This window comes from Pagrus major, chromosome 10 (genome assembly GCF_040436345.1).
Source record: "Pagrus major chromosome 10, Pma_NU_1.0".
Taxonomy (NCBI): Eukaryota; Metazoa; Chordata; class Actinopteri; order Spariformes; family Sparidae; genus Pagrus; species Pagrus major.
Window position 1 is genome coordinate 2,314,598 of NC_133224.1, and position 23,186 is coordinate 2,337,783.

Sequence of the window (23,186 nt, forward strand, 5' to 3'; positions counted from 1 at the left end):
TAGCAAATCCAGCTGCCGCACAGGATAAGTGTTTGTGTTGAACCGTCTAGTTTTATATACGTTTTGTCTGCGAAATAACCAAAACTGTTTTATCTTTGACAGAAAAGTTTATCTTCTTGTCGTTTATCGTAAGGTGTTTTTTTAAAAAGTGACAACGCGGGATTTAAACATTAGCAAGCTAGTAACGTTAGCAAGTTTAAGTAGCGTAGTTAGAAAACTACTGATGCAGAAAGAAAATAGTTCTGCTCAGAACAAGATCTGTTGATTATCTTGAGTTCGATTATATCATATGTCACCTCTGACAGTCAGCCGGCTGTCTGTTGATGCTCCTGCTCCGGAGATGTTACACCTGTAGAGTCCTTCATCAGATCTGGAGACGCTGTGGATGGTCATGTGTCCTGTCGAGCTGCTCCTGATCAGAAGACCATCTTTAGAGAAATCAGCAGTGTGATTAGAGGAAACAGTCGTCTTGGATCTGCAGCTCAGAGTGACATCATCTCCCTCCGTCACAGGAAGAACAGGACTCTCCAGGATCACGTCACCACCTGAGGGAAAGATCATCATTACATTATGTAATGCAACAGCTATGGTGAGTAAAGACTCTTGTGTGCAGCACTTTGTCTTGTTCAAACCCACTAGTCACAGCGATGGTAACTGTGTTGCTGCACTCTCCTGCTGCAGACTCACACCAGTACACTCCAGTGTCTGATGGGTAGGGGTCATCAATGTAGCAGTAGGATTTATTTATACTATGCAAGGACGGGGGACACTCCTCATTAATATTTCTTGTTGTGTTCCTCTTAATTGTCCACTCAGATGAATTTCCCGGCGGCTCACAGATCAGAGAGACGGACTCATACTGGAAGAACTGGGATCTGTTGGGAACGACTCTGAGGACGGCTGCAAGACACAAACAGATGGAGGCAGAGTGACATGTTCATTATAAATCCACCTCACTCAGCAACACCTAAAAAAACATCTGACCTTTCACGCTTGTCACCTTCAGTTTTTTTATGTTGCGTTCTTGTTTCACTCCGGATGTTATTTTCAACAATAAGAAAACACAACAGCATTACACCGCAGAATAAACCCACATTCAGTGCCGTAGGCGGTGTGAAGCTGTGAGGTTATTGTGTTGAGTTTATTTTAAATAAATCAAGACAAGAAATGAGTCCTCTCTGAACCAAAGTTGATACATGTGCAGCTGCAGGGTGCAACAGTACATAAAGAAGCTGCTGTCAAAGACCAAACTTATAAAAAAAAAAGCAGCAGCTGCTGTCGGTGTGAAGCCACAATGAGACACACCAACATGTGTGGAGATAAAGCTGCATCTCACAGATTCAGTCTGCAAACACTAAGACAGATGAATATCTGTGACAGGAAAGAGATGGTCTTTTTGGTGAGGTTTTGTTGCAGCTTGTTTTCTAATACATTTGTCACCTAACAGTAAAATTAATTTATGTGTCAGCTTTGAGGTAATTATTCAGACAAAATTGCTCTCAGTGGTTGTTGGATGAAGTAAAGTAGCATTAGAAGATCATTTCTGGTGATTTTGGGCTCCAGACACATCGAAAATCTGTTATATTGTCACATAAACCCCAAAATCATCAGAAAGTTTGAGGATTGAGAGAGTAAATGAAGGTGTCAGAGGTCAAAGAGGGGATTTCTCAGCATCCAATCATAACGAGACCAAAGGTTTCTGAGGGGGCAGCGCGTGGATATCTACAACTCTTTACACAAACTGGACCAGTTGTGTCCAAAGTACGATCAGGCAGAGCCGAAGTGACCATCAGAAGATCATTACATCGAGCTCCAGTCAGCGGCCGTCCCGTCAACGTAACGCTGTGTTGTAGTGTCTCTGAATTCTCAGGAGGGAGACGAGGACAAACACTCGAGGCGCGCGAAGAAAAAACTGAGTTTCACCGTCGATGAGTGGAATTCTGACTTTAATCTCAGAACTCAGAAAGTAAAAACCATCAGAACATTTGGGCCCCGCTGTTCTTTCTCTCTCTGCACTACTTCTTCTGTTTACAACACACAAAACGGTTGTACTGTTACACAGATGTGTGGTTTATTTCTCAGCGTTGTGTTGTGTTGTAGTGAGTACAGTCCTGAATGTTCACTGTTCACAAAACTTTACCATATTTGTTTCCTTGCAGCTGTGTATCTATTTCAGTGTGAGAACTGGAGTCAAACTACTTCTGATGATTCTGATATTATTTATCTCTGAGAAAGAACGAGCAGAATAAGAATAAGGTGCACAAATTGTCACATTTTAAGTGAATGCAAGTTCACTTTTCGACAGATTTTCACTGTGTGCAGCTTCTGTTTCAGTCTTTAAATGAACAACGGAGATAACAGTTGATGCTGTGAAGTTTTCTCACCTCTTAAAGGAAAATTCCCCTAAACAGCTGAACTGAGAACCTTCCTACTCTGTTTGAAAGTATGTTAAAAAGTATAATCCCAGATGTTTGATTTGTTTTAGATATAACACTTTTAATCTTAAAAACTCACCGATGATGGTGCAGAGCGTCGTTATCTCCATGCTGCTCGGCTGCTGACTGACTGACTGACTGACTGACTGACTGACTGGTTCACACCCAAAAGTTTCTGACGGAGGCCACGGCTTCCTGCTTCAATCTGTTTCTCTTTTTTTAACACCTTTAATGTCAAGTCTGTGACCCCGGCCGCCTTTTTCCTTCCTGATGACCTGAATTTTGCATTTTTGAGTCGTAGAACTTTTTTAAACTGGGACAGAAAACTGCTCATTGTTGGAGAAAAGCTTGACGTCAAGCTGATTCTTGAATGTTGTGTCGGATTATTCAGTGTTGTAACAAAGAGCCCCTTATTAATAATGACTGGTAGGGACTTTTATGTTGCCCCTCAGCCTGTGTGGGCTTTACCAGGAGTCACCAGAGGGATTGTGGGTACTTTCATTTTGGTGGACAAGAAACAAAACAGTCACTGGAGAGTGAAGAAACATCACAATAAATGAGTATAATTATATTTAAACCATGATTTAAAAAGATATTGCTTGATTTTTCTTGTTAAACTTGCTGACTCATACACAACACAGTCAGCACATAATAACAATGACTGGCTGTTAAGTGATCATGTGATAAAGAGGTGGAAAAACATGAGGAAAAAATAGGTCAAGTGATCTTCATCAGCAGTAACACTTTCATTATATAGTTTATAATATTAATTTGGAGCTTTGTTTACTGTTTTATATACATTACTGCATTTTAACTGGTAGACAAACATGATCAATCTCAAAATACGACACCTTCCATCTGAACATGACTGTGGGGACAGTCTGTGGCGCTTTGAATATTAAATAACTGATTAAAAGTGGCCCAAGAGGCTGTAATTGTTCAAATCACCTGTTGTTTTATGATGAAATATGACACAAAAAGTTAAGAATCACATCTAGGGACAGAAAAATGGACGTTTCCATATGAAAAGGTGATGGAAGAGATTTTAGAAGTGAAAAAGTGGCAGAAAAGTAATAAATAAAGTGTAAGAGTTCAGTAAATACACTGAGAGGAAGTCTTTATATAGAGATCATGTGTTAATTCATACATTATCACAGCAATGACACAGTTAGGAAAGTGAGGAATAATCCAGAAGATGCTACAGTCACATGTTTATTTACGTCATGCGTGATTACGTCGTTATATGTCGCGTGATCAAGGCCGTTGCCATGGACCTCATCTGTTTATCTCGACAAGACCCGCCCTTCTCTGCCTCTGGTTGGCTCTCCTGGTTGAGTGATCAACAATGTAACCAATCAGAGACGGAGGAGGAGGAGCTTTAACCCACGTACCTTCTTAACCCTATATATAAGGATGCCGGGCTGTGCCCAACATGACTCACTCGGGACTCCGACACAGATCTGAACATCGTCCCACAGGCAGTTTTCTGACTTTCCAGCATTTTGTGCTTCACTTCGAGGACTTCATGTCTGTTACCGTCTTCGCTTTCACTCTACATTTGACTTTGACGGTTGTTTGGACGTCCGCTGAAGGTAAACTCGCGTTATGCTACTATTAGCTTAGCTCGTAGCTCATTCATTCATTCACTCACAGCTGTTGCTCACGTCAGTCGCGTTGTGTCCTAACATGTCCTGCTAATGTGACAAGAGTGAAAAGTGTGATATTCAGAACGACCTCTATGTCAACGTACTGTTTAATGTAACGTAACATTAACATTAACGTGTTTGTGTTAAAGTTGTTTAACTTTTAAAGCCGTTAGACCGTTGCTAAGGTAACTCAACGGACGCGACGTGACGTAACCCTAAGCAACCGTTAACCGCTCTACTTACAGTTAGTTTGACTGTTTTAATGTTATTTTGTATTTAACTATTTTCTGCCTTTTAAATTTCTAATACATGTACAATAACTAATGTCCTGTTGTATAAAACAACGTCTTATTTATAATATTTCAATACATCTTTGTCATCGGTGGCTTTAGCTGGAATGAATGGTATTTGGACGGATGTAATGTAACTAAGTACATTTACTCAAGTACAATTTTGAGGTACTTGTACTTGTATTTGATTATGACCATTTTCTGCTACTTTGTACTTCCACTTCACTACATTTTGGATGCAAGTATTGTACTTTTTACTCCACTTCACTTATTTGATTAGTTACTAGTTACTTCGTAGATTACATGTTGTATCGAAGCCAAAGTAGCTCATCCATTTATTTCATCTACAAACATACTGGACTCGTGGTATACAGTATGTACATACATGTAAATATACGTATCGTTTTCTTTTACTTGTACTTTTGATATTTAAGTACGTGTAACATCAGATACTTTAAGACTTCTACTCTACAAACTACTTTTATTTAATATCTGTAGCTACTAGTTACTTTTCAGATTACATCATCAATTGAAATTGAATTACTTATTGGTTATCTGATTTAAAAATACTCCAATACTCAGCTGTAAGTATAAATGTGTCATTTTACTTTTGATACTTAAGTACATTTAAAATCAGATGCTTTAAGACTTTGGTAAAAGTCAATGTCACCCATACAAAAGTGGTATTTTAAAACAACATCTGTACTTTTACTCAAGTCTGCCTTTGGGTTCTAACAATGAGTATCTGTACTGTAAATCTGCAGACATGATTCATACCAAAGGCACTGATGTGGCTTGCTGACTCACATCCTTTTCCTCTTCCCACATTTAAACTATTTGTAGGGTGAGGACCCTTTATCAAATATTTTGTCCTCTGATTCGCTATCAGTCCATCTGTCTGCCTGTTTCAATGACTCAACATAACTGAAGTCATCATGATTGGTTTATTCAAAATATTTGGAAACACCCATGACCATCCTGATAAGCAGGACGGTTAAACTGATGTCTGATAGTTGAGGGCAAGTTCCTGAAAGATAATTCAACTGTTAAAACATTTGAGTCATGACGGCGTCTTATTCTTTATTACTAGTCAACCACTTCACAAACGGTACAGACGCAGATCATGTTTGTCATGTTGTTTATCCAGTTCGTGACCTGCTTTTCCTCCTCACCACTGCAGATATTTGGTGAACTATAAAAGACGTGACGGGCAATTGTGATTGGTATTCCTCAGCAATTTTCTAGAAACCAGTAAAAAGTACAATATTTGCCTCCAAAATCGAGTGACGGTATAAAGTAGCAGAAAATGGAAATACTCAAGTAAGGTACAAATACTTCAGAATTGTGCAGTACTTCAGCTGAATGTACTGGTTTACATTTTGGCTCTGTTTTCCAGGTCCGCTTCGTGTGATTGGGTCTCCTGAGCCGATATTCGCTGCTCTTGGCGATGATGTCATCCTGCCATGTCACCTAGAGCCTTTGTTTAACGTGGAGGGGCTGACGGTGGAGTGGTCGAAACCCGACCTCAAGCCGGACCCCTCAGATCCGCTGAGCCGGGTCGACTATGTGCACCTTTACAGGGACCGACGAGAAGACCTGGACATGAAGATCCAGTCGTATGAGATGAGGACGCAGCTGTTCACAGACAAACTGAAATATGGAAACGTATCTCTGAAGATCATGAATGTGACACTGGAAGACGGAGGCAGATACAGATGTTACATCCCCAAGTTAAAGAGCAACTTTAAAGAATATAAGGAGTCAATTGTTATGCTCATTGTTGGTGAGTAGTAACTTTGAGGACCATTTTTTTATTCACAACTGATGTGACCATTGTCCTTAAATTGTTGCTTTTTTTAAAATCATTAATCTAAATCATTACAAATCTTATATTTTCAGAACCAAAGTCTGTTCAAACGACGACGGAGACACCGCTGCTTCCCAGAACTTTCCAGACTCCAGAGCCAAAGAACGAGACAACTGTTAAAGGTAAGAAACCTCTGTGACGAGGAGAGAAAACGTTTTAAAATAAAGGATTTAAACAGTGTGCTGGGCTGCTGCTTATTGTCTTAGATTTCTGGATATGGTTTTATGGTGATTCAGCAGAAGTGTTGCTTGCTCTCCTGGTTTTAAGTAGTAGTCCGAGATCCTCAGGTCGGGAATTTGATGTTATGTTTGGGATAATACGACAAAAGAAGCATGTAACTAGAAAACAACACGGGGCCCAGGATCGACCCCTGGGGGACGCCCCAGAGGATCAGGTTTCACCAATGAAAACAGAAAAACTGTGCAACCATTTTAATGCTGAACCCTTAATGGCAACCTATTGTTTGAGAGGGTTGACTAAAATACAGTGGTCCACTGTATCAAAAGCCAATCTGAGATCGATTTAAAGTGACTGTTCCACTTATGCTAATACTTTACCCAGGTAGTCTTTATATCCACGTTACTGATTAATCATCAAAACTATCATTGTATTAATATTTTGTGAAAGCACCGATAGTCATCCTCACAATATTGTCAGTAAACTGATATCGAGGTATCCGATCAAAAATAATGTGATATTTGATTTTGTTGCCTGGAGATCTCAAAACATCAGGATTTATATCATGTATAGTGACATTATTTTAAGGCAGATCGCCCAGCCCTATATACAAGATACAGAATCAGGCTTATATTTGTGTATCTGTTGTATTTCAGTTAATAAAACTTCTGTTTTTTTATTTTTTACATCAGGTGGTCGATCCCATCTCGCTATCATGACAGCTGTGGTTTTCTGGGGCTTACTAATCTTGGTTGGTGGAGTCGCCGGATATTTACACAGACACGGGTGTCAAAAACCAAAGGTAAGTCAGAAGGAAACAAAACGTATGGTTGCTTCTTGTTGTGTAAATCACATCACAGTTTGCTGACTTATTACTAAACTTCTGTTACTTGTCCTTACAGTTTCTGAAGAATGACGACCAAAGCAAACTATCGCCAGTCTAGGTGCCTTGCTCAAGGGAACATTGGTTGATGTTAGTGGAGAGGAGAGAGCTCCACTTCCCTCTCTTGGGTCTTTCTCTTCAGTTCAGCGAATCAAACCATCAGTATCATAATCCCCAGTTACTTCAGTTGTTTAGGAGAATGCTGCGTCGCTTTTGGGGTTTTATTGTGAAGCTCCAGAAATGTTTTGTGGACTTTCCATCAGCATGGAGGTGAGTAGATACTGACTGAATTTTCATTTTTCAGTGAACTTTTACTTTGAGATTCTCACATTGAAACAACAGCTTATGAACTCTGCTTTGTGTTTTCTTACAGCTCACCTGAAGCTCTTGGATTTGGCTTCAACAACGAGTCTGATCCTCTTGGAAAAACTTTTAAAACTTGCTGGATTTTCTTCCTCAACACATTTGGTTCGGACTTTGGGAAGTTCAGTCTGCAGAAGAGCTGTGTCAGAACTGTAAATCCTCTCCTCGGCTGTCCACACATGATCAGCGGCAGGATCGCTTTCGGATCTGGATGAGACTTTTAGTTTTTTTGCATTAGGAGAGAGATGCCGGACATTCAGCACTTCAGTTTGCTCAGATTTTGCACCTCATCAGCCATTTTCAGCTCTTACAGTGAGCGAACAGAGACAGCTGCTACACCTTGGACCTCGAAGCGATTCCACGATAGACGACAAAAAGTTTGTTTCTTTGCACTAAAAACTTTGCCGCCATCGACCCATAACTGTGAGCAACCCATTTTGTGAACTGTAAACTGAGGAGATTACATCAGGGCTCCGTTTGTGACATAAACCTCTACACTACATTTTGTCTCGTCACTGTGATCAGAAGCTCATTGTAGCAGCTGTTTAAGTTAAAACTTAACCTTTTTCTAACATCAGTGTTTACCTCACAAACAAAACCTGAAACTAGTTGTTGCTTAGTATTTACACCCAATATCTTGTTGTGTAGCTAACTGAACCAAGTGGCAAAGCTAACGTTAGCATGCCAACGTGACTTTTAGATTTAATTTTCGCAAAAATCAGACAAAATACCTCAAATTCCAAAACACTCTGCCAATAACATTAACTAAATGAGTGAATAACATCAGGTAGCTTAGCATGATACTTATTTGTAAACACATGTACTGCATATCTTCATGTATTCAGACAGTAAAAACAGTTTTACCTACAGTATAATATTTACATAAGATGTATAAAGATGTATTGTGCCTGTAAAACTAATTTTTTATAAGGTGCGCTTGCTGCACAGTCGATTACTCTTGAGTGGACAACATGCCAACATACCTCAATTTCATACTATTATAACCAATATCATTCGACTACATTTGCATTTAACATCCGTTAGCTTAGCATCATCAGAATTACTACTTGCGTAATACTTAATCTGAGACACGAACACTGTATTTCTTCATGTATTAAGATAAAAAGTAAGTAATACTTTTTTTATATATATATATTTACTGAAGATACATGAATCTATATTTTGTGCCTCTAAAGACGTATTTTTTTACGAACTTGTGATGCTACAGTGACTTCCTGTTGACGTAGCTGATTGCTCTTGATTGGACGCACTGTAGATGTTTCCTAGGAACAGATTTACACGTCTAAACTCTTCTCTAAGTAGGACATTTATTAAATTGAATCTGATTTACTGACTCAGGTGTCATGAACAAGGTTGAACTCTTGAGGTTCAGACTGAATGAAGAAGAAAAATGAGGTATTTCTTTTTTGTGTTTTTGTATTTCAAGGTCCAGCGTTACATGAATTATAGAGGAAATGTGGCTGGTTATTAATTCCACACGTGTTTGGATTATCAGTTAACTGTTAAAACGATGTGGTTTAGAAGACTTTAGTGTCTGTGAGGTTTTTGGGAGGGGCAGTTCATGTTAGGATGGATACTGACTTGTGGTCTGCCCTCCTTTTATTGCTCACAATGATTGAATATGAGCCGACATTAACAGGGTGTGTACCCTCCACTCCTTTAACATCAACTGTTATAAAGTACCTTTGAGCAGGGCACCTGTATAAATGCACCTATATTTCCTTGTATTTATCCATTTATTTTAAAATTGTTCCGCTTGAATGTTTTGTTGGCTTCTTTTGCACTTCAAATATTTTCCTAAGATTTGTGTTCCTTTTTTTATGAGCGATGAATAAACATGTTAAAAGACTGCATTAAATGAAAGTATGTTTGTTTGATACACTGTGTTTTTACAGTTTTGTTGTTTATCAAATCTTTGTGATGTAAATGCAGTGACTGAATAAAATAAATAACATTACAAAGGACTACATGTGTTGGCTTCGTTGTGTCTCTCAGCTCCTCTCGGTCAAACATAACTTGAGTCAGTGGTTTTATCTGTCCCGTTATAAAACATGGTAATCGGACCTCGTCTTGATGAAATCAGCTCAATAGATGACTCATGTTGAGCAGCAGTCATCAGGGCTGCTTATCATCTGTTGTCTGATGTTGACAACGCTCAGCTGAAGCTCTCCTGATGTCTTCATGACTGAAGCGTTTGGATCGACGTGGTCACTGACCGTCCTTCACACTTGACTCACTTGGAGCAGCCTGGATGGAGTTCAGATAAGACAGACTCCTGTCGACATTGACCAGGAGTTACACCCAATTTTGTCTGGTGGCATGATGATACGATAATCTGTGGCAGCTGAGCAAATGTTACTTTAAAGGAACAGTTCTCCAAAAAATAAAAAGTCAGTCTTATTCTACTGATAGTTAAAATCTTCGCTGTAGTCTAGGTGCCATGCTCGAGGGAACATTGGTTGTTGTTAGTGGAGATGAGAGCACGACACCGCCCTCTGTTGGATTTTTCTCTAAAGTTCAGGGATTCAAACCATCTGTATCATAATCCCCAGTTACCTCAGTTGTTTAGGAGAACGCTGCAACTCTGTTTTGCTGTGAAGCTCCAGAAATGTTTTGTGGAAACTTCGCCTGACTTTCATCATCATAGGGGGAGGGGATGATGACTGGTTTTACATTGTTGGGTGAACTGTTCCTTTAAGGCATGTATACACGCTGTGTTATGAGCTTATCTGTCAACAGATCTGTTTGAATTGCACTCACATATTTAAGGTCATATATCATTCACAACATTTGATTCATTAAAACAGGGCGACAATGGTTTTTCTCACGGCTGTCGACAGTATTTTTTGATTTATGGAGGGATAAAAAGAGATTCCCTCTGTAGAAACCTTTGACTCTAATATGTCAACAAAACAGCAGTGAGCAGCACCGAGGTGAGAAGAAGGACCACAGGGCACATGATTTATAAAAATATAAAATGTTATTATTTAAATAAACAAATAAAATATACATAATACACATTGAGTATACATAGTATTCATGCTTCTCAGCATTGTTTCAGTAAAGTGACACAGAGCAGATTTCAGACAGTAAGTGACAGAGTTTGATGAGACGTCCTGTCAAAATAATGGAAAATATGAAGGTGAAGAACAACGTTTCCTCCGTCAGCTCCATCATTGTTGTGTCCTATGGACACTAACTGAAGAAAGTAAAGGCAGGATGTGTTTCTCCTTAGTTGTGGTTCTCATCAAGTTTTAAAAGTTTTTCCAAGAGGATCAGATTTGTTGTTGAAGCCAAATCCAAGAGCTTCAGGTGAGCTGTAAGAAAACACAAAGCAGAGTAGATAAGTTGTTGTTTCAATGTGAGAATCTCAAAGTAAAAGTCCACAAAACATTTCTGGAGCGTCACAATAAAATCCCAAAAGCGACGCAGCATTCTCCTAAACAACTGAAGTAACTGGGGATTATGATACTGATGGTTTGAATCGCACCTAGACTGGAGGTAGATTGCTTTGGTCGTCATTCTTCAGAAACTGTAAGGACAAGTAACAGAAGTTTAGTAATAAGTCAGCCAACTCTGATGTGATTTACACAACAAGAAGCAACCATACGTTTTGTTTCCTTCTGACTTACCTTTGGTTTTTGACACCCGTGTCTGTGTAAATATCCGGCGACTCCACCAACCAAGATTAGTAAGCTGCAGAAAACCACAGCTGTCACCATAGCGAGATGGGACCGACCACCTGATGTAAAAAATAAAAACACAGAAGTTTTATTAACTGAAATACAACAGATACACAAATATAAGCCTGATTTTGTATCTTGTATATAGGGCTGGGCGATCTGCCTTAAAATAATGTCACTATACACGATATAAATCCTGATGTTTTGAGATCTCCAGGCAACAAAATCAAATATCACATTATTTTTGATCGGATACCTCGATATCAGTTTACTGACAATATTGTGAGGATGACTATTGGGACTTTCACAAAATATTAACACAATGAGAGTTTTGATGATTAATCAGTAACGTGGATATAAAGACTACCTGGGTAAAGTATTAGCATAAGTGGAACAGTCACTTTAAATCGATCTCAGATTGGCTTTTGATACAGTGGACCACTGTATTTTAGTCAACCCTCTCAAACAATAGGTTGCCATTAAGGGTTCAGCATTAAAATGGTTGCACAGTTTCTCTGTTTTCATTGGTGACACCTGATCCTCTGTGGCGTCCGCCAGGGGTCGATCCTGGGCCCGTGTTGTTCTCTATTTACATGCTTCTTTTGTCGTATTATCCCAAACATAACATCAAATTCCCGACCTGAGGATCTCGGACTACTACTTAAAACCAGGAGAGCAAGCAACACTTCTGCTGAATCACCATAAAACCATATCCAGAAATCTAAGACAATAAGCAGCAGCCCAGCACACTGTTTAAATCCTTTATTTTAAAACTTTTCTCTCCTCGTCACAGAGGTTTCTTACCTTTAACAGTTGTCTCGTTCTTTGGCTCTGGAGTCTGGAAAGTTCTGGGAAGCAGCGGTGTCTCTGTCGTTGTTTGAACAGACTTTGGTTCTGAAAATATAAGATTTGTAATGATTTAGATTAATGAATTAAAAGAAGAGCAACAATTTAAGGACAATGGTCACATCAGTTGTGAATAAAAAAATGTTACTGTAGTGAGATGGGACCGACCACCTGACATAAAAACATTTGTTTTTGTTAAAAAAAGTTGCTGAACTGAACCTGTTAATAAAGTTCTACTGACTTCTACTCAACCAACTTACCAGAGACGTCGAGCCGACAATCACCAAAGTCCACACCAGAGTTTGTGCTCACTTCACACAGGTACCGGCCTGAGTCCTCAGTCCTGAGTCTGGACACATGAAGTCTGAGTCGTCCGTCTCTGAAGACGTCTTTGTCCCACTGGACTCGTCCTACAAACTGTTGATCCCGAGACTCTGGGACCTCAACACCTCCATATAGATGAAACAGGACTGAAGCTTTGTGATCAGTGTTCATCTCACAGTAAATATAAATGGAGTTGGGGGAAGTGCCAGTTGTGGTTGTGAACATCCATTCCAGTGTGATGTCCTGGTTCTCCTCTGCCTGATAGGAGGTCTGTGCCACATTCACTACAAATGTTCCTGTTGAGGAGACAGAGAGGGAAAGTGAGGAGCAGACACACTTTAAGACAACTTTAACATGGCAGCCTTTAAACTCCATCTACACGTGTTTCTGTGGACAGTTTAGTGACGTCTCAGAGCTGCAGAGGCTCATCAACATCAGCTGTTTGCTCACATGTGGCTACTTTAACTGATTCACTGAACCACAGTGTAATAAAGTGAAGCTGTAAACTAACCACAGACACAGCTGAGCCTGATGAGCAGCAGGATCCTGCAGATCATCTTCTCCCTGTGAGAGGAGACAGAGGTGAAGAGTCATGTGATCACAGTTCGGTCCTCACATGTACCACAGCAAACATCTACAGTCTGTCTTTAGTCTTTACAATACTGCTTTGTCTTTATTGTCCTGCTCATTACACACAAGGACTTCCTGACTGGACAGTCTTGATGCTAACAAGCTGCTGTATTGTACTTCTGACACAAGATGGCGCCAGTGGTTAAACTGTTCAGTCCACCAGCTTTGATGGTGACTCAGTAAAAACACATCAGCAGCTGTTTGGTTCAACAGATTAACCCCTTGACGCCTGAATTTATATGCAATTATGTTAAAAAATTAATTATTTGTGTTTTTGCTTTCAAGCAGAGACTAAATTAAGTGGAGATTATTAATTTGACTGTAGCACATAAAATAGTTATAAATTTGGGTATGATGCAAATTAGCGACAACAGGCATTAATGGATAAAAGTAGTAATAAAGTAGTAATTAAAACACATTTCCCATCTGAGGCATGAAATTGGTTTTATTAATGCCAACGTACTATTTAAATTTAAATTGTAATCTGGTTTCATGACAGACATTCAAAACTTCATCATGACAATGATAAATATGTGTGTGTAGTTCAGTGCAGGACCTGACATGACTTGCAGGCCTGGTTGAGCCGATGTCAACCACTTGTTTCTGACTGTCTGTGTGTCCTCAGTGACAGCCCAGATGCAGCATACAGTATGTGTGCGTAACTACACACACATACACGCACATATTTTTATTTATTGTTGTTTTGTTATCATTGTCATGGTGAAGTTTTGAATGTCTGTTTGACATGTCATGCTGTCTCCATGAGGACCACAGCTCAGCACATCCTCTGTTCACTGTCAGTGTTTCTCATTCACTCACTCACACTCTCTCACACTCTCTCACACACACACACACACACTCACACACTCACTCACACTCTCTCACACACACACACACACACACACACACACTCACTGCACTCTGCACTCCCTGCAAGTCATGTCAGGTCCTGCACTGAACTCAGTGCAGGACCTGACATGACTTGCAGGCCTGGTTGAGCTGATGTCAACCACTTGTTTCTGACTGTCTGTGTGTCCTCAGTGACAGCCCAGATGCAGAATACAGTATGTGTGCAAAAAGAAACATTTCATGTTTGACGGGAACCATCAACAAAACAGCAACTATGAAATCACCTCAAAACCACATGAACCTTTTCTGAGAGAGAAGTGTGTAGGACTGTGTCTAATAGAGTGAGTGAGTGAGTGAGTGTGTGTGTGTGTGTGTGTGTGTGAGAGAGAGAGAGAGTGTATGAGTGAGTGAGTGAGTGAGTGTATGAGTGAGGAGGGACTCACTCATACACTCATGCAGGAGGGAACCCCCGCAGGTCTCCAGCTGCACTGTGAGGAATTTCAATTCACAGTGCAGCGAACACACTGTAAACACTGTAAACACAGTTAAATCAGACGTGTTGACAGTCTTCTGACTGATGTAAACTAACAGCAACAGGTGAATGTAAGAACAGCTCGCTAACAACATGAGTTTACCTGCAGCAGACGTCCAGACGACCGTCGAAGTCATCTGTAGAGTGAAAGTCCAAGAAGTGAAGCACAAAATGCTGGAGAGTCAGATACCTGTCGTGGGTTAGAGGCTCCTCCTCCGTCTCTGATTGGTTACATTGTTGATCACTCAACGAGGAGAGCCAACCAGAGGCAGAGAAGGGCGGGTCTTGGCGAGATAAACAGATGAAGTCCATGGCAACGCCCTTGATCACGCAACATATAACGACGTAATCACGCATTTTTGGTTTTTAATTTCCAGGACTTTGTAGCCACTTCTGGATTATTTCTCACTTTTTTAACTGTGTCATTGCTTTGATAATATATGAATTAACACATGTTCTCTATATAAAGACTTCCTCTCAGTGTATTTACTGAACTCTTACACTTTATTTATTACTTTTCTGCCACTTTTTCACTTTCACTAAAATCTCTTCCATCACCTTTTCATATGGAAACGTCCACTTTTCTGTCCCTAGACTTGATACTTAACTTTTTGTGTCATATTTTATAATAAAACAACAGGTGATTTGAACAATTACAGCCTCTTGGGCCACTTTTAATCAGTTATTTAATATTCAAAGCGCCACAGACTGTCCCCACAGTCATGTTCAGATGGAAGGTGTTGTATTTTGAGATTGATCATGTTTTTCTACCATTAAAATGCAGTAATGTGTATAAAACAGTAAACAAAGCTCCAAATTAATATTATAAACTATATAATGAAAGTGTTACTGCTGATGAAGATCACTTGACCTATTTTTTCCTCATGTTTTTCCACTTCTCTATCACATGATCACTTAACAGCCAGTCATCGTTATTATGTGCTGACTGTGTTGTGTATGAGTCAGCAAGTTTAACAAGAAAAAAACAAGCAATATCTTTATAAATCATGGTTTAAATATAATTATAATCATTTATTGTGATGTTTCTTCACTCTCCAGCCTACACTGCCACTTACAGACGTCGTCAGTTTATAACTGTGATACCTCTATTTTCACACAATGGGCTGTGCCACTTATGGGCTGTGCCTCTGTCATTCCTTCCACTACGTAGTCTGTTGTGTATATGTCCCAACCTTTCATCAAATATATCTCAAATTTGTCGCCACAAATACATCTGGAAAACTCCTGATGTCTGGTTTTAAAACACCTGGTTTTGTCACAACAAAAACGGCTAGAAGTTTCCTGACACCTCGTCAAATATATCACAAATATGTCACCACGAACACAGCTTTAAATATCCTGTGTCGATACAGTCATCTCAGTTGAAACTCTCCTCTGTGCCTCTGTCATTCCTTCCACTAGTAGTCTGTTGTGTAACTCAGAGCCACGTGTGTTTGTTCTTGTCTGCCTGGAGAGGGAAGTCCCGCCCTCTTACCCAGTTCCTATTGGTCCATCACCAAGGTTACCTGTAAACAAAACAGTTGGCGGGAGGCCATAGCGCCAACCGATGGACTTCAGCCTCCACTGCCACAGAAAGTCATTACAGACGTCGTTTACAACTGTGAGACTGAGTTTCTGATTTTACCTTCAATGATTTATGGACACGAAGGAGATAAATCCACATAGATACAGAGCAGAATAAGTCTAAATATTATGACTATAACCGTAATTATTGTACACTTTATATTTTGGGTTATTTTTATATATTATTATAATTTATATATGTTTATTATGTATATTATTTGTATTACTTAAGTTACTGATAAAGACATTAGTATTATTTTTATATATTATTATTATTATTATTATTATTGTATTATTGTTACATTATTTCATTGTCATTTGCAGCACTTTGATTTGGGTGTTTTTATGTACAGAGTTTGGATTGATTGGTTTGTTCATGCTTTTGTTTTGGTGGGCACAGGTATGTGGGTGAAGGTGTTGCTCCGCCTTGTTGATGAAGGTAGAAGTTGTTATGTGTGAAAACAGCAGAAATGTGCCATGTCCTTCTGAAGGAAACAGGAAGGACTGAACTGTATTTTCCCTGGCAGCTCAGCTGAGTATTAACTGTTGAACAAAAGTCTCAGCAGAGTCCCTGTACTTTTTACTCCACTTCATTTATTTGATTAGTTACTAGTTACTTCGTAGATTACATGTTGTATCGGAGCCAAAGTAGCTCATCCATTTATTTCATCTACAAACATACTGGACTCGTGGTATACAGTACGTACATACATGTAAATATACGTATCATTTTCTTTTACTTGTACTTTTGATATTTAAGTACGTGTAACATCAGATACTTTAAGACTTCTACTACAAACTACTTTTATTTAATATCTGTAGCTACTAGTTACTTTTCAGATTACATCATCAATTGAAATTGAATTACTTATTGGTTATCTGATTTAAAAATACTCCAATACTCAGCTGACTGATAACCCGTTGACGCATAGTAAGTATAAATGTGTCATTTTACTTTTGATACTCAAGTACATTTAAAATCAGATGCTTTAAGACTTTGGTAAAAGTCAATGTCACCAATACAAAAGTGGTATTTTAAAACAACATCTGGACTTTTACTCAAGTCTGCCTTTGGGTTCTAACAATGAGTATCTGTACTGTAAATCTGCAGACATGATTCATACCAAAGGCACTGATGTGGCTTGCTGACTCACATCCTTTTCCTCTACCCACATTTAAACTATTTGTAGGGTGAGGACCCTGAAAGATAATTCAACTGTTAAAACATTTGAGTCATGACGGCGTCTTATTCTTTATTACTAGTCAACCACTTCACAAACGGTACAGACGCAGATCATGTTTGTCATGTTGTTTATCCAGTTCGTGACCTGCTTTTCCTCCTCCCCACTGCAGTTATTTGGTGAACTATAAAAGACGTGACGGGCAATTGTGATTGGTATTTCTCAGCAATTTTCTAGAAACCAGTAAAAAATACAATATTTGCCTCCAAAATCGAGTGACAGTATAAAGTAGCAGAAAATGGAAATACTCAAGTAAGGTACAAATACTTCAGAATTGTGCAGTACTTCAGCTGAATGTACTGGTTTACATTTTGGCTCTGTTTTCCAGGTCCGCTTCGTGTGATTGGGTCTCCTGAGCCGATATTCGCTGCTCTTGGCGATGATGTCATCCTGCCATGTCACCTAGAGCCTTTCTTTAACGTGGAGGGGCTGACGGTGGAGTGGTCGAAACCGACCTCAAGCCGGACCCCTCAGATCCGCTGAGCCGGGTCGAGTATGTGCACCTTTACAGGGACCGACGAGAAGACCTGGACATGAAGATCCAGTCGTATGAGATGAGGACGCAGCTGTTCACAGACAAACTGAAATATGGAAACGTATCTCTGAAGATCATGAATGTGACACTGGAAGACGGAGGCAGATACAGATGTTTCATCCCCAAGTTAAGGAGCAACTTAAAGGAATATAAGGAGTCAATTGTTGTGCTCGTTGTTGGTGAGTAGTAACTTTGAGGACCATTTTTTATTCACAACTGATGTGACTATTGTCCTTAAATTGTTGCTCTTTTTTTAAAGCATTAATCTAAATCATTACAAATCTTATATTTTCAGAACCAAAGTCTGTTCAAACAACGACGGAGACACCGCTGCTTCCCAGAACTTTCCAGACTCCAGAGCCAAAGAACGAGACAACTGTTAAAGGTAAGAAACCTCTGTGACGAGGAGAGAAAACGTTTTAAAATAAAGGATTTAAACAGTGTGCTGGGCTGCTGCTTATTGTCTTAGATTTCTGGATATGGTTTTATGGTGATTCAGCAGAAGTGTTGCTTGCTCTCCTGGTTTTAAGTAGTAGTCCGAGATCCTCAGGTCGGGAATTTGATGTTATGTTTGGGATAATACGACAAAAGAAGCATGTAAATAGAGAACAACACGGGCCCAGGATCGACCCCTGGGGGACGCCACAGAGGATCAGGTGTCACCAATGAAAACAGAGAAACTGTGCAACCATTTTAATGCTGAACCCTTAATGGCAACCTATTGTTTGAGAGGGTTGACTAAAATACAGTGGTCCACTGTATCAAAAGCCAATCTGAGATCGATTTAAAGTGACTGTTCCACTTGTTCTAATACTTTACCCAGGTGGTCTTTATATCCACGTTACTGATTAATCATCAAAACTCTCATTGTGTTAAAATTTTGTGCCGAGTTCCTGGGGTTGCACATCACAGACAACCTCACCTGGTCTGTGAACACTGCCGCACTGGTCAAGAAGGCACAGCAGCGTCTGCACTTCCTGCAAAGGATGAGGAGAGCCCTCCTGCCCCCGCCCATCCTCACTACCTTCTACAGGAGCACCACAGAGAGCATCCTGACCAGCTGCATCTCCATGTGGTGTGGAAGCTGCAAAGCCTCTGATTGGAGGAATGTGAGGAGAGTGGTGAGGACAGCGGAGAAGATCATTGGGACTTCTCTCGCCTCCATTCAGGACATTGCTCCCAGGTGCTGCATGTCCCGAGCTGGGAATATTATCAGAGACTCCTCCCACCCTCACCATGGACTGTTTTCCGTGCTGGCCTCTGGAAAGAGGTTCTGCAGCATTCGGTGCAGAACCACAAGGTTCTGTAACAGCTTCTTCCCCCATGTCATCAGACTGCTGAACTCTCAGTGACAATTGTCATTTATTCTTAACTCAACTATGTCACTTTCAATAATTTGCACTCTTTAGTATGTTTCTGTTTTTGATATTTATTTTCTTATTGTGGTATTTTTTTGATATACTTGCATTTTGATTCTATGCTGAGCCTCTGAAACGAAATTTCGTTCTGTGTTCATTTGTTGCTCACTGAATGACAATAAAATCTGTCTAAGTCTAAACTGACCTCTTCCTTCATACTCTCGTACATTTTTCATACATTTTTAAATGATTGCGTGTTGTTTTTTGTTGATTGAGAGAGAAAACACCAAATCAAATCCCTTGGAAGAGCAAATGAAAGTTGATTCTGTGAATGACTCGTTTCATTATCAGTTCATTATTCAGTTTCTTGATGACGTCTCACCTCTCATCCAAGAGGCATCTTCAGTTCTAAGTAACTGGAGGAGCGTTTGGAGGCTTTTCTACTCTGTGGGAGTGGCCTTCATGTGGGATGCCAGAATTTCAAAGTACCTGAGTTTTCATTTTAGACCAAGGGAACAGGTATTTCTTCATTCTTCTTTGCAAGCAGCCACAGTGAACGCCTTCCTCTTACCTTAACACACTAAAACACACAAAGACACTGAGTCAGCAGTGACACATTGGTTAAAAGCAAACTCATCAGCCTGTTTGCAACTTAAAAACAACCACCTGGTCTGGTTGTTTTAATGCAGAATAAAAACACAGCTCATCATGAGAGGAACATAAACATCTGAACCAAATGTCATGACAATCCTTCCAATAGTTGTTGAGATATTTTACTCAAAATCACATGAACCTCCTGGTGGTGCAAGAGGAGAAGTGCAGAGGATCATTAAAGTAAGTTGGATTCATCCTCTGGGGAACATGAATGTCACCCTGATTGAATGTATTTCTGACGTTTTTTCTGATTGCTATTAAACAGCAAAAATAGTTACAAGAGAATTATGAATAATGCATTAACTTTAAGGACCAGTGAGCAGGGTTTTTAATCCAAAATATAATCAATAAAGGTCTAGGGTTAGGGTCTTTTTAGACGTTTTTTTGCAGAAATCATATATATAATATCTTTAAGAGGTGTAAGAATGAAGATAACCTGCTGTTAGTATGTTTCTCTTCTTGGAAAATGAAGTACGATGACCCAGAAACAGCGGCCTGAGTGTCACATCTGTCAAGGTAAATGTGTTCTCACATTGAAAGAGGAAGTGGTGGGCAGTGGTGCTAAGTCAGTCATTTTCCAGTCAGCCGTGAGACGAGATGAAGACCGCCGTGTTGCACCTCGGCCTCTGTGAGTATAACCTTGTCTTTCTTATGTGCTTTGTCTTGTAACTCACAGGATATCATCGATCATGTCTTCCTTCTCTCTCTGCTGTGTTTTTAGGTGTGTTTCTACAGTTTGCCTCGTCTGATACCAAAAAAGAAGGTAATGAGCTCTTTATCTGTGGATTTATTCACTTCCGGGGCTTTAAAGTGTCAAACTGGATTCATGTTTTGTCAGTGACGCTTTTATATTCGACAACACATAAAAAGAAGCAATATATTAAGAAAACTGAAGTTAGTTATTGATAGGGTTAGGGTTAGCTAATGTTATGCTAACTGGACTGAATGCTAACAAAATGTCTTCCACTTGTGTCTATCTGAGACTCAGACTAAGACATACAGCAACTACAAAGATCATTTTAAACTACTACAGAGACATAAAATGACTTCAGAGATTCAAACGTCTACAAAGAGAATTTAAACATCTACAAAGACACATGATATAATAATAATAATACATTTTATTTGTACAGCGCTTTTAAAAACTCTCAAAGACACTTTACAAGAATAGAATACATACAAGAATACATAAAATCAAGTGCATGGTGCGATAGAAGGAGAAATATGTAGAAAAAAGAACAGTGTATGAGGATATGGATCTGTGTAGGTTTTTAGGGAGAACAGGTTGAGGACAGCAGACAGCTACGGGTGCAAATGAAAAGCGGATTTGAAGAGGTGGGTTTTGAGTAATGACTTGAAGGTGGATGAGTCTGGGCAGTCGCAAATGTGTTTGGGGAGGGAGTTCCAGAGGGAGGGGGCAGCAATGGAGAAGGCTCTGTCCCCCCAGGTACGGTGCTTGGTCCTGAGGGGGGGTGAGAGAAGGTTTGCGTCGGAAGATCTGAGGTTTCGAGAAGGAGTGTGGTGGTGGAGCATGTCCGTGAGGTAGGGAGGGGCCTGGTTGTGGAGGGCTTTATGGGTGAGTAGGAGGAGCTTGAAGTTGATTCGGTGTGGGACAGGGAGCCAGTGAAGGTTTTGGAGTACGGGGGTGATATGTTCACGGGAGCGGGTGTGGGTGAGGAGGCGGGCAGCAGAGTTTTGGATGTATTGAAGTTTATTGAGGACTTTGGAAGATGAACCATACAGGATGCTGTTGCAGTAGTCCAGTCTTGAAGTGATAAATGCGTGGATGAGAGTCTCAGCTGCAGAGAAGGAGAGTAGTGGGCGGAGGCGGGCAATGTTTTTTAGATGGAAGAAGGCAGTTTGGGTGAGGCGACTGATGTGCTGTTCGAATGAAAGAGTACTGTCCATGATGATGCCAAGGTTATGGATGGAGGGAGAGGGAGACAGGGTGATGTTGTCAAAGCTGAGGGAGAAGTTCTGGGTCGATGTGGTGAGATGTTTTGGGCCGATGAGTATGATTTCAGATTTGTCAGTTTAGTTTGAGAAAGTTTGTTTGCAGCTATGATTGTAGTTCGGACAGGCAGTTTGTGAGGGTAGAGTGGGTGGCAGGGGTGATGGATTTTGTGGAGATGTAGAGTTGGATGTCGTCGGCATAGCAGTGAAAACGGAGACCATGACGACGGATGATGGAGCCAAGGGGGAGTAGATAGATGATGAAGAGGAGAGGACCAAGCACTGAGCCCTGGGGGACGCCTTGAAGCAGGGGGGCAGTGGAGGAGGAGCAGTTGTTGACATGGATGAACTGTTGTCTGTCTGAGAGGTAGGATTTGAGCCAGGAGAGAGCGGAGCCGGTGATGTTGAGAAATGTTTGTAGGCGGGACAGGAGGATGGAGTGGTTGATGGTGTCGAAGGCTGCAGTGAGGTCAAGGAGGAATGAACTACAAAGAGACAAACAACAGCTACAAAGAGATTGCAAACGTCTACAAAGAGACTGCAAACGACCACAGAGAAACATGAAACCACCAGAGGAAGCCTGCGATACAGCACTTATAATTACCAGGACCTGGATGACTGAGAACCTTCATCAACATGTCACATGAGACGTTTAACAGTGTAAATGGGGCCACTAACTATTATTATACTTACCTTTGTGTCTGACAGCAGGTGGCACTCTCACCCTTTCAGATATTGATGTCGTCTCTCACTGTGCAAACAAATACCACTTTATATTATTTGTGTCTTGCAGCCGTCCTCAGAGTCGTTCCCAACAGATCCCAGTTCTTCGAGTACGAGTCCGTCTCTCTGATCTGTGAGCTGCCGGGAGACTCTTCTGAGTGGACGATTAAGAGGAACACGACAAGAAACATTAATGAGAAGTGTCCCCCGTCCTTGAATAGTATAAATACATCTTACTGCTACTTCCATGACCCCTACCCATCAGACACTGGAGTGTACTGGTGTGAGTCTGCAGCAGGAGAGTGCAGCAACACAGTTACCATCACTGTGACTGGTGGGTTTGAACGAGACAAACTGCTGCACACAAGAGTCTTTACTCACTGTAGCTGTTGCATTACATAATGTAATGATGATCTTTCCCTCAGGTGGTGATGTGATCCTGGAGAGTCCTGCTGTTCCTGTGACGGAGGGAGATGATGTCACTCTGAGCTGCAGATCCAAGACGACTGTTTCCTCCAGTCTCACTGCTGATTTCTATAAAGATGGTCTTCTGATCAGGAGCAGCTCGACAGGACACGTGACCATCCACAGC

The 23,186-nt window shown here is 40.4% G+C and overlaps 2 protein-coding genes across 3 annotated transcripts; one reads left to right on the forward strand and one right to left on the reverse strand.

Moving 5' to 3' along the window:
* The first annotated feature begins 3,876 nt into the window (after positions 1-3,876).
* Positions 3,877-18,782, forward strand: LOC141003619 (myelin-oligodendrocyte glycoprotein-like). Of its 2 annotated transcripts, XM_073475012.1 has the most exons (6): positions 3,877-4,027; positions 5,768-6,154; positions 6,271-6,360; positions 7,108-7,217; positions 7,318-7,568; positions 7,672-9,646. In XM_073475012.1, exons 1-5 carry the CDS (start codon positions 3,961-3,963, stop codon positions 7,357-7,359), a joined length of 696 nt encoding a protein of 231 aa, XP_073331113.1. In that variant the 5' UTR covers positions 3,877-3,960; the 3' UTR covers positions 7,360-7,568; positions 7,672-9,646. The 2 variants fall into 2 exon arrangements, with proteins under 2 accessions (XP_073331113.1, XP_073331114.1); XM_073475013.1 differs by lacking the exons at positions 6,271-6,360; positions 7,108-7,217; positions 7,318-7,568; positions 7,672-9,646 and adding an exon at positions 18,202-18,782 and having other exon boundaries at positions 3,895-4,027.
* Positions 10,644-14,858, reverse strand: LOC141003971 (uncharacterized). Its single transcript, XM_073475469.1, has 7 exons — positions 14,650-14,858; positions 13,047-13,099; positions 12,472-12,831; positions 12,170-12,259; positions 11,315-11,424; positions 11,173-11,214; positions 10,644-10,999 (listed from the first exon to the last, which is right to left on the reverse strand). The coding sequence occupies exons 1-6, from the start codon at positions 14,856-14,858 to the stop codon at positions 11,173-11,175; spliced, it is 864 nt and encodes a 287-aa protein (XP_073331570.1). The 3' UTR covers positions 10,644-10,999.
* Positions 18,783-23,186: the final 4,404 nt, after the last annotated feature.